Here is a 12,571-nt window from a genome sequence, read left to right on the forward strand (position 1 = left end):
GTACCTGTCTTTCTCAGTCATGATATTCCACATACGTGAACAAAGAATGGTGTGATTAGGTGCCAAAATAATGAGCACTGAAAATAGCTCCTCTGATGCCTGTTTCTTCCTAGGTGATTCCTAAGTCAGACGTATGTAAAGCAGGAGCTGTAAGTTTTATGTTATGCGTAACCCACAATGTAGTTTTTACACATTAAAAATAAGAATGGTAAAATCATAAGTGTAATACAGGAAAAGAAAGAATTTCAAATAGTTTTTGTCTTTTTATCTTTAAAATACAGGGTTGCTAACTCTTCTATACAGCACCTCAGTATATGCAATATAATGTTGCAAATATAAGCAGTGGGAAGGAATGGGTTAGAATCACTCTTCAAAAAAAATCAATACTATACCAAAATAAAATACAATCCCTACTTCTTATTATATACAAGAATAGGGTAAAGGGAAACCAAGTAAATAAAATCATATGTAGGTACAAACTGGGCAGGAGAAACCTGTTACTAAATATTCAAAATCTTGATTCATATCTATAAAATATGAAGATTGTTTAACAAAAGAATCAATAAATTTACAAATTCAGATAATCCAGATTTTATAATATATGAAAATTAGCAATAAGTCTACAAGTTTTTAAATAGATAAATATGATATACACACACACACAAAAACAAAATTAGCACTTAGACTTACCGTAATAAGAGTTCTTTGGGAAGTTTCTTATTGATTACAGCTTCATCACTATTTGAGAACATCTGCAAAAACAAAATCATTATGTCAAGTGTTACTTAACATTTTATTATGTTCAACTCAACAGTTTAGAGGTAATCCTCTCAGGAGAGAGGTGAGTAAGTATAATGGGTACTATAAGTCGGTCATATTTTCAGAGACTCTTTAGACTGAAAAACAATTTTGAGACATTTAATTTGTTCCCCTCCTTTAGAGAAAACAAACTAATAGCAGTCAGAAGGATGACACTATGTGTTTGGTACTGTTTTAAGTGTTTTTCATGTATTAATGTATTGAATCTTCATATTACCCCTAATCTTAATTTTACATATAAGGAAACTCAATTACAAAAGGTTTACCTGCTTAAAATACATCACTACAGAATGACCATTTAAAAATGACATTAAGGTAAGGTGATTCCCCAAATCTAACTCACATTTACTTGTTCAAGGAGATACTCAGAAACCTGAATAGGGAACATTCTCTTCAGAGTTTTATGTATCATGCAGAAAAGTGATGCTCCATAACTACCACAATATGCATTCTTGATGTGATTATTTAACAAACTAATCAAAATTCAACAAAGACCCATGGGCTGTTGTGTGCTGCTGTGGGCTACCATGTGCTGCCATGAGCGGCTGGCAGCCAGCGAGAGCTGCTGTGAGCGGCCAACCGACAACTGGCGACCGACTGCCTCAGTGTGTGTGTGTGTGGGGGGGGCAAGGCTCATAATACCACCATAGGCCAGGGACTGTGTCCTACACAACTAGACTGAGAAACGACAGCTTGAACTGGAGTGGGCGAGGGAGGCGAAAGAAGGGGGGAAAAATTCAACAAAGCCACCACTTCCTCCACAAACGGTATCATGACGATGAGCTTCTCTAGCAAGCTACATTAAAATAAATAAATAAATAAATAAATAATAAATAAATAAAACCCAAATACCTATATCCAATAAAAAGCACAATTAAAACAGCAAATATACATGTCATTGATGCTGAAATATGTTCAGTCCCTGCCATTAAGTACTACAGAGCTGCAATGAACTTGACTTCATGAAGTGAACATTTACTGAACACCCTGTCAATATCAGGTACTTTTCTAGGCAACGAATACAAAGAAGACATAAGTTATCTCTGTACTTAAGAAGCTCTTGCTCTACAATGAAGAACACACAAATAAGCAAATATTTTACTAATTATTAGAGAAAAAATGACAAGAGGTATATGAGAGCAAAGGATGAAACAACTAATTCTGCTCACAGGTGATATCTAAACTGGATCTTAAAGGAAGGCCAGTTAACTAGGGAAAAAGGGGAAGATAAAATGTATAAAAGCATGGAGTCACACATACAAGTAGGTCCTGGCACTTCATGATTCAAAGTATAAGAAGTAATGGAGGGAAACTTGAAGGGGTAGGGAAGTAGTGGACAGAATGCACTTCCCCTTCAATCTCAGACATCTAAAGAGTAATTAGAATCAGTATTTTCTAATAATTATAGAAACCTACCTTCAGGCTAAATGGAAAGCACTGTGAGGGAAGGGACCATGCCTTTCATGTTTGCCATCATATTTCCAGGATTGAGCATAGGGCCTGATACATGGTAGGAACTCAATAAATCTCATGAATGAACTGTGAAGTGGATGGTGGGGTTAGATCATGAAGGAAACTTGTATACCAGGCTAGAAATGTGAAAAAAATTCTGTGGAGAAGAGAAACCTAAAGAAATTAAACTCTAGATTGGTAGCAAGGAGATAAGCATAAGAATATACTGAAATTATAGTTCAAGTAAAAGATGACACAAGTCTCTGCAAGATTACAGGGGCGGTGGAAATGAAAAAAAGAAAAAGAAACTGGAGAAAAGGATTTTTAAAAAAACAAAAGGACTTGGTGATAGAAGCTGAAACTACCAAGTTTCAGCGCAGCAAACAGTATCTTATAATAAAAGTAATGTTATTGCCTGACAATTACATGTTTTAAGAAATCATCTAACATCAAAGAATAATCTGCTTTCCTACAATATTTACCCACTGGTGGAAGCTGTTAAAAAAAATCATATTCCTCTTCCATAAGGCAGTCTTTCAAAATGAAATCGTCACATTTCTTAAACAAGCTTAACTTCTCAAATGATAAGGTTTCTAAGATGCTACACCATTATAATCATTCTTTGCTGGGTACACTTATAGGAAAGAATGAAGGAGTTATGTATTTAAAAAGCTGAATGATCAAGGGTGGATGACATAAATAATGTCTTGCAAAAATAGCTAAAGTATCAAAAATTGAGATCTTGCTGAGTTAGATGGCACAACATATATCTTTAGCTTGAGATCTTTGCGAAAAAAACGAAGCTTGTTAAGTACATAATAGTACCGTGTTTCCCCCAAAACAAGACCGGGTCTTATATTAATTTTTGTTCCAAAAGACGCATTAGGGCGAATTTTTAGAGGATGTCTTATTTTTTCATGTACAACAATCTATATTTATTCAAATATAGTCATGTCATCTTCTTCTAGAACATCGTCATAATGTAATAAATGCGTCCGTTTTAGTTCGTTTAGATCTTAACTGGGGCTTATTTTCAGGATAGGTCTTATTTTCGGGGAAACATGTTATCGTTAAACACCCAATCTACTAGACTATACCCAACTCAAATCCACTAAAAGTAAAAAATAACCATTTTTATATTAGAAATCCTAAGCTCCTTATCTTGTATACTCACAGTATTATTAAATGCTAGAAAAAAACTACGCTACTAAGGAACTTTGCTCACTTGAATACACATAGTAATCAAATGAATTAAAAATATAGACCTGCTATATATTGTTCACATGACTTTTACAACTCTAGATATAAAAAGGAACAACTCACACCCAGCAACTGATTTTCCCCCTTGCTTCAGTCTATCTAGGCTGAATGCTGTTGTCTCTGTGGGAACATGAAGATAGGTATGTGAAGAAAAAAAGGGATATATAGAATGTTGGGAGGATCTGGGCAACACCAGGTGTACAGGACATCTGTCCAGAATTCTATTTCCCTCATCTTCCTTCTGCACATATGTATCGTACTCCAAGCTTGCAAGGAAGGATAAGTGGTTCACAAACTGTGGTTACCTGACCAGCTGTATCAGCATCAAGCAGGACCTTGTTAAAAATGCAAATTCTTGGGCTGTACCCCAGACGTACAGAATCAGGAACTGGGGTTGTGGAAGGGATGGAGGGAAAGAGGGGCAATCTGTATTTTAACAAGTACTCCAGGTGTTACTGATGCTTCCTAAAGTTTGAGAACTAATGGGCCAGATAAAGTAGATTGAGAATCTCGGGACCCAAGAAGTTACAGTTCTAATAGATAATCAGAATATTTTATTATATGAAATGGCAAAGCAATGTGGCTTAAAAATAATCCTAGAGGTAGGCACAAAATAATTTTACATGCTTTCTAGGAAACCCAAATGGCTTCTGCTCCAGTTTACAGTATTGTTTGTAAAATAAATATTTCACAAAAACAATGTTTTAGATACTTTAATATTTCAGCTGAATCCAAACTCTAGGTTTCTCATGCAAAATACAAAGGATGTGAAAAACAACTGGATGGAAGCTATACTGAATTACAACAAATTTATGAAGGATTTAAGCTATAATCACTGTAGAGGAAGTGACTTTTCAAACATTTGATATTCTTAAGCTGGTTTTATATTAACACGGGGATATATCATTATGTATTTTTATAATCTATTCACAATTACAAGGATATGATCAAGGGAAAAAAACACGAGAACAACTAGATTGTCCTTTCTCTATTATTTGTTTCAAGGTAGGACATCATCCCCTAAAATGGCAAACAGAGATAGCAATAACACTGTCTTCTAGGGATAGGACATTCTTGAATTTAAAAAAAAAATTCATTTAAATAAGGATTTGGTTTGTCATACATTAGCATTTATCATTGTTTGTATAACACTGTAACTGTTTTTCTGTAATTACATAGCTGAAAAATATAACTTTGAAAACACTTGTTACAAATTGTAATTTCATCACCTAATAGAGTTCCTAAATTGTCAGAAGCATTTTTCGCTATTAATTTAGCCTTCTGATCAATGTTTAAATCTTACTTTGGCACATTTTGGGGATTAGTTTACTAACATAACAAATTTAAATGCTTAGCACACAAACAAGGCCCAGGGAACCAATTCAAGAAGCTTTAAACCCAGGATCTGGGTGGGAAATGGCAGATAGTTTGAACAAAGGAAATAAGAAATACTTGCTCAATAGTGACCCCTGCTGATAACTTAATTAATCTAAGAGCACAGTTACCAACTCCCTCCACCCCCAAAAAATTAAAAGATCTGACCTGTATTATTCAAGCTTTATAGAAGAAATAACAAAATTTAATGAGTATTTTAGCAGAGAATACTAGTTACCCCCAATATGCGTTCTCCTCTTACAGAGTAACAGTATTCCCCATTTTTAACTAGCATATGGCTGCGTGGAAAGAAGACTTTATTTCCCTTGCAGCTAGATAAGGCCAAGTTACTAAGTTCTGGCCAATCGGAAAAAAAAGTGATGTGTGCAATTTCGGGAGTGTCCCTAAAGAGAGAATGTGCCCCTTCTTTATTCCTCCCCCAATTCTGCTGTTTGAAATGTGGTTAGGATGACTGAACCTCCATGTTGTATCATGCAGTTGAAGGCCAGCCAGTTTTAAAGATAAGCAGAAAACTAGAAAATCCTGGCAAATGACTGCAGAGACAACATGGCTCTGGATTTCATGAGATAAAAATAAACTATTGTATTTAAGCCACTTTTAATTTCACTCTCTGATACGTGCAGCTAAATTTATGAATAGAGTTTTAGATTGTAAAAGGGATCTTTTGTTTTACTAGATGAAGAGTTCTGGAGGCTGGCTGCCCAACATTGTTGAGTGTACTTACTGTATGCTTAAAAATTACGAAGATGGCAAATTTTATGTTATATGTATTTTTTCACAATTAAAAAAAACTTAAGTTTTTTTCTTTCACATTTTAACAATTCTAAATTTAAGAAACATCTTAAAATTAAAATCAAAAGCTTTTTGTGGTTTATAAAGTAATGGTACATTTTATAATTCACAGCAACTTACATATAGTAAATTATAACCAATAGGAGTAAAACAGAAATAAAACAGAACTTAAGAATCACTAGGCTTCTCCTCAAACAGGCTCTGTGCTTTTTTGCTTGTTATTTTTCCTAAAGGACCCACGCAACCAAACTTGCCTAATCTGTCAATAGAAATAGATTAATGTCCACCGGACATGAAGCCTTTCCCAATCTCCCTAACTGGATGTGATTGGTCCTTCTGTGGAAACCCCAAAGCACCCCAGAGCTCTGAGCTGGTGTGGTGTCCCTTACATAAGACTTTAAGCTGAGAGGAAAGGGGCCTTGTCTAGTTAGTTCACCACAATATAGTCAGCAAGCAACACAGTGTCTAGAAACTGCGTTGAACCAATGAATGCTGTTTATACCATAGGGATCTGGAAATACCTTTTTTTTTTTTGCCTGTAGTATAACATATCTATGTAATTATTTTATTGATGGCAAGACAATCACAAATTTTTTGACAATATTAAGTACTTCTTATTTCAACATGTTGCAGTACTCTTTTGACTGTATATTCCCAACAGGTTTCCATGGTTTTTTCACTTTGTATCTATCTCTATAGCAGAGTGCATAAACAAACAAGGAAATCTGATAAATTGAATGTTACCCTAAATTTAGTAAATAAGATACAAATGACATCAGCATAGTAATAGACTGAAATACCATTACAATAAATAATTAAAATATATTAAGAAACAAAGTTTGGAGACTCAGTGTAGGGCCTATTTATTTCAAGGGTAATGAGCTACATTAAATTTATTTTAAAAAGAAGTAATCATTGCTAAATTTTCACCATCATGGAATTTCACCTGCATATAGCTTTTTTAAACAGCTTCAGTATGGTATAATTCACATACCATGAAATTTACTGGCTTTAGGTGTACACTTCAGTAACTTTTAGTAAATTTATAAAGCTGTGCAACCATCGCAATTTACTTTTTTGATGAATTTCTATCACCCCCAAAATATCCCTCACGCCCATTTGCAAATCAACCCCTGTGCTGATCTTCAACCTCAAGCAACCACTAATCTGCTTTCTGTCTCTGCAGATTTTCCTTTTCTGGACATTTTTAAAAATGGAAACATAAGGGGCCAGCCCGGTGGCTCAGGCGGTTGGAGCTCCGTGCTCCTAACTCCGAAGGCTGCCGCTTCGATTCCCACATGGGCCAGTGGGCTCTCAATCACAAGGTTGCCAGTTTGATTCCTCGAGTCCCACAAGGGATGGTGGGCAGCGCCCCCTGCAACTAAGATTGAACACAGCACATTGAGTTGAGCTGCCTCCCGGATGGCTCAGTTGGTTGGAGCGCGTCCTCTCAACAACAAGGTTGACGGTTCGACTCCTGCAAGGATGGTGGCCTGCGCCCCCTGCAACTAGCAACGGCAACTGGACCTGGAGCTGAGCTGCGCCCTCCACAACTAAGACTGAAAGGACAACAACTTGACTTGGAAAAAAGGCCTGGAAGTACACACTGTTCCCCAATAAAGTCCTGTTCCCCAATGAAAATTTAAAAAAAGAAACAAAATATGTCATTTTTTGCATTTGGCTTCCTTAATACTGCATGATGCCTTCGAAATTTTGAAGCTCATCCATGTTGTAGCATGCACCAGTAGTAGTTCATTTTTTTTTAAAGATTTTATTAACTTTTAATTGACAATTTTTCTTTCTACATTTAGACTGCTATACACCTGCTTTCTGGTTTCCATCTGGCTTCTGATGAAAAGTCAGCTGTTAATTACACTTCTGTTCTGTTAAAATGAGTTATAATGATGTAGCTTTTTGGGACATGGAATAACACAAATCAAATTCATAGAAAATGCCAGAAATATAAAATGAATTACCAGCAATATTAAAGGGACACAGAGTATTCAAAATGAAAAGAGGCCTTTGGGCTCCTAACTTTCAATAGGAAGGAAGTATGCTGAGAAAGCTACTCAGCTTCACAAGATATTTCTTACGTAAAAGGAGAGAACTTTCAGAACATAGTGTTAAAAGCTCAGAACTTGGTAGAATCACAAAGAACAATGGATATGGGAATCATTCCCAGGAAGCAGAACTGGGCACCAATCAAGGCACATTTCCTGTTCCTGGAGTAGGAGACCCTGGCAAACTGTGCCCAGCTAGATTTCAGAACTGACATGGACCAACAACTGCTATGTGTCTCCTATTACTCCCCCTTTTTAAGGTAACGTCTACTGCCATTATTCTATCCCTGTGACAACAGTATATGCTCAGAGTTAGGAGCAGATAATTTTTCTTTTTTAATTCATAGGTCTCTGGATCGAGAGGACCCTCATCCATCTCTGAATCTGATGCAGATAAGTTATAGGTCTTCACCTTTATTTGTTTCTGTATAAGACTTTGAAGGTCTTGGAAGGATACGGTATTTTGCATGTGGTAAGAATGTAAATCATCTGAGCCAGAAGGGAGACCATAGTAGAACCTTATAAATAACGGTCCCCAAAGAATCTTATTTCCTTGTGGCAATGCCCTTTTGCAATGGGATTTTGCTGCATCTCTCTTCCAAAGGTAGACTGTTTTCCCATCCTTTGCATCTGAGTTAACATCGTGACTTGATCTGACCAAAAAAATGTGATGGAAGTAACACTGTATGATTTCCAAAGTTAAGCCATAAGAGACACTAAAGCTTTGCCCTCTTGAAACACTCCTGCCACCATGTAAGAAAATTCAAGCTAAACTTCTGTACTGATGAGAGACCATGTAGAAAAAGAGTACTAGCTGACAGTGACACCAAAGTCTCAGACTGTAAGTGAGATCATCCTGGACACGCAAGCCCCAGTCAAGCCACCTAATTACAGCCTCATGAGTGACCTTTTCCAGTGATCAGGAGAACTGACAGACTGAATAACTGTTTTAAGCCACCAAGTTTTAGGGTGGCTGTTAACAGCAAAAGCTACAAAAACAGATTCTATGTTTTAAAAGTTTATGACTCATGATCTAATTTTCAGATTTGAATAAAACTGAAGACATACAAAGATAGCCCAACATAGGTCAAATCTTTCAGTGGGAGGAAACTTTTAGGGAGATTAAGGATGAATTTTCATAAAGAAATCCAGAGTTGAAGCTGCAGGAGATTTTTTTTTTTTTAGAACTATTTTTTTCCTGTAAGTAATTTTTACTGAGTATGCCATTCCTTCACTCAGCCAACACCAGATGTTTTTCTGATTGGCTGGTTTTCCTGCCAGAATTTAAGAGGAAAAACATTTTTGTATGGCTAAATAAACATAAAACAAAATAAGTCTGTAATTCCTCCACCCAACATCTTGTCCCTAGTAGAAATATAACTGCTTTTTAGAAGAAGACTACTGCCAGTGCATTACCATCTCGTGACTAAATTTATCCTAAGAAAGAAATCCCTAGATAAAATCACCAAGGAAGGGATACATTTAGAAAACAGACACATTACTTAATAGGTCAAACTTTCTGCTTTGGACACATCCTAACATCTGACTCAATATCCCGAGCTTTCTTTTATCCTGACTTTTGTTTACGTAACCAAAATCTATGTCCACTACCAATTCATTGCTCTCAGTCTAAAATAAGCATACTTTTATTATGTTCTGCTGTGTATCGCTGTCACTTACTAAGTGTTAACTACACCCCCAGCAACATTCTAGGGCCCTGAGGACTACATGAACTTTGATGACCCACTAGATACGATTGGAATCTATTTTGGGTGCTGCTCGATCCTGGAAACTATGAATGAAAAGAGGGTTATGTAATAAATCTGACAAGCTCAGTCACTGAAAGTAACTTCACAGGGTGATCTAATCATAAATTCCTAACTGGGCAGGCAGGTCCTGGTAGATAGCCACACCCTAAGCATATAACTTCTTTAGTCAAAGGTTTATCTTTGCCTTAAGTAAGCCTTGTCCATTGTTCTTGTGCACCCAGGTTAACACATTTGTGAAATGCCAGAATAATCCTCTTTTCAGACACCTCAAGAGGCATATGATCTTGTTCCAATTCACTGTAAATGTAACTTGGTAAATTATCTTGTACCCACCAATGTAAAAGAACCATTTTACTTTTTATCCAATCGTAGGGATTTCCCCGCCTCCTTAATCTGCTACCAATGGATTCCATATAATCTTCCTTACTTCCCTCCTTTGATTCCAAACTATAAAAGAATTTAGAACTGCCATTTCCCGGAGCATTTTGAGATCTTGCTTCCAGGCATATCCTCAGTTTGGCTCAAAGAAACTCATCAAATTTTCTACAGATTTGGGCATTCTTGCATTGACAAAATCTTCCATGCCCTACTGAAAATTTCTTTTAAAGTGAAAAGAAAGAATTGAAATTCAAAGTAGCGATGTAATTACATCTCCTTCTTCCTCCTCCTCCACTTCCCCCAGTCCCACCCATCTGTATACACACTAAAGAACTAAGAGGTATATACTGCAAGCCAATAATGGGATTTGACTCAGGAGTAGCAAGCATTTAACTGAAACTCACGTTCCAAAATGCCACAGGGATTGGAAAAACAAGGGAAAGTAGGGTTTGAGTTCCTCATGTACAAATTCTAGTCAATGTGCCAGAAACTGAAAACTGGCAGAATCTGTGGAATTTTCCAAGACATATGTCAGATAGTAATTTTAAAATTCACTCACAAACACACATTCTAAATCATCTTACTGCTACGGAAATATTTCCAAAGCAATAGTATTTTAATGTAGTCATACTACTTATTTGTAGAAAAAGCATTCCCATTTTAGATAATTTAAGTAACAAATAAAGTACACAGTAATACTTTAGATATCCTAACTGTATATCAGAAAATATTTCAGATTTAAAAGGAACCAAAAGAAACAATATGTCATATTAGAACAAAGATCCTTTAAAGTGGAAGGGAAGAAATAACTGTTCGTCATTAAGAAAATGATACCAAGTTAATGGTCTAAGGAATATATTAGACTTAGGCCATAATATGAACAAGACAGTGGTGCTATTATAAATAAGCTAGTTAAACAAAGGATGCATGACATAGCTAGGTATTTGGCTGGTGTTAATTAATTGATAAATATCTGGAAAGAGGTCTCTACAATATGCCATACAACAACCAAATTTTTACATAAAAAGTCAATCATGACAAAAGGACTTGGGAAAAACGGCAAGGTCCTTCCTCCCTTTCCCTACACTCTATTGAATCTTCTAGGGGCTTCTTCTGATATTTGCCTCTTTTTTTCTAAATATGCTCACTCATTAAATTTAGATATCATCAACTGATATCCTGCCATGGAATGCTCCAGCTTGGTCCGAAGCTGGCCACCAGGCATGCCAGCCCTGGGGCCTCCTGGGAGGAGACCAACTGCAGGCCAAGTTTAGCTTCAACCTCTACCCTCACTCTCCATATCCTATGTAATTTTGTCACAATCTTTGTTTAAATCAAGAGTCAGTGTGAATATAGGATCAGACAGATACAACTCAATGTTGAGCCAAGTAGAACAACAGGGCCATGCATTCCTCCCTATAAATTAATGACTGCCTCATTTTTTTCTACTTTCTATATATTTTTAACTTTTCCTCAAATGCTCCAACATCTGTCACATGTCTATCAATATCTTCCATATGTTCAAATATATCAGATTCTGTTTTCTTCTTGGAGCCATATATTCCAAGAACCCTTTGTTCTTTCTTCTTCTTCTCTCTGTTGGGGAATTTTCTAGACTGGCTACACAGCTGTCATCCCGGGCTCTCCCTTGGCTCTTCTCTATAACTGAATTCTGATTTTTGGACCTGATTCTTCTCCCTTGCTACTTAAGGGCACCTCCTCTCATAACTTATATATATATAAAAAAGGCTTGTGAGAACTGAAATTTTGTAATCACTCATATGTCTAAAAGCATCTTTATTCTAGACTCACATCTGACTGATAATTTGGCTGGAAATGTAATTATACATTGGAAATCTTTTCCACTGAAGACATCTGAAGCCATGGCCTGATATACTTCTATCTTCTTATGCTGTTGCTCTAATAATATAACGCCATTCTGATTGGTCCTTTGACTGTAACCTCTAGCTCCTTTTTCCGGAAGCTTTTCGTATAGTCTCCGTATCCCCAGTTTACTGAAATTAGAGGATCAAGCCTCTTGGTCTAAGTCTTTACTATTCTTTCAGCTCTTTCCATTTATAAATCTATTATTCAATTTGGGAAATGCTTTGGAAATTTTCATTTCTATTTTCTCTATTAATGCCTATTAATCAAATACTGGACCTCCTGGTCTATCTGCAATTTTTAAAATTATTTTTCTCCTACTTTCCTCATTTCATCCTTTTGTTCTAATTACTAGGAAATTGCTTCAACTTTACTTTCAATCTTTTCACTAAGTTTTTTTGGGGGGTGTTATTGTATTTTTTATTTCTAATTAGTTGAAATTTGTTGTTATTTATTTTCTAATTTGTTATTTATTTGTTGAAAGATTTTCAAAATAGCATCCTGTTCTTTCAAAGATGCAACATTGCACGTCTTAGAGAGTAATACGCCTTCTTCTCCTCCATCCCGTCCATCCACAGGTTTTTTTTCTCTGTTCTGCTTTGTCTCTTTTCATTGTTTGTTTGTTTGGTCTCTCATTTTGAAGGCTTTCCTCAACTATCTGGTTATCCTTGGCTGTCTATTCCTATTCATGGTATTAGGAAGCTAAATGGAAACTAATTGTGATTTCAAGGACCCAAAAATCTATATGCAGATTTTCGTTTA

At 36.1% G+C, this 12,571-nt stretch overlaps 1 protein-coding gene across 1 annotated transcript in view; it reads right to left on the bottom strand.

The window, feature by feature from the left end:
* FBXL20 (F-box and leucine rich repeat protein 20) overlaps positions 1 to 12,571 on the bottom strand; it is a gene marked incomplete at its 5' end in the record, with an annotated part of 74,828 nt that overhangs the window by 36,037 nt on the left and 26,220 nt on the right. Inside the window, 1 exon segment of the mRNA XM_081028017.1 lies at positions 691 to 752. Within this exon segment, the coding sequence (XP_080884143.1) occupies positions 691 to 752 (62 nt within the window).

This window comes from Rhinolophus hipposideros (genome assembly GCF_964194185.1).
Source record: "Rhinolophus hipposideros genome assembly, chromosome: 20".
Taxonomy (NCBI): Eukaryota; Metazoa; Chordata; class Mammalia; order Chiroptera; family Rhinolophidae; genus Rhinolophus; species Rhinolophus hipposideros.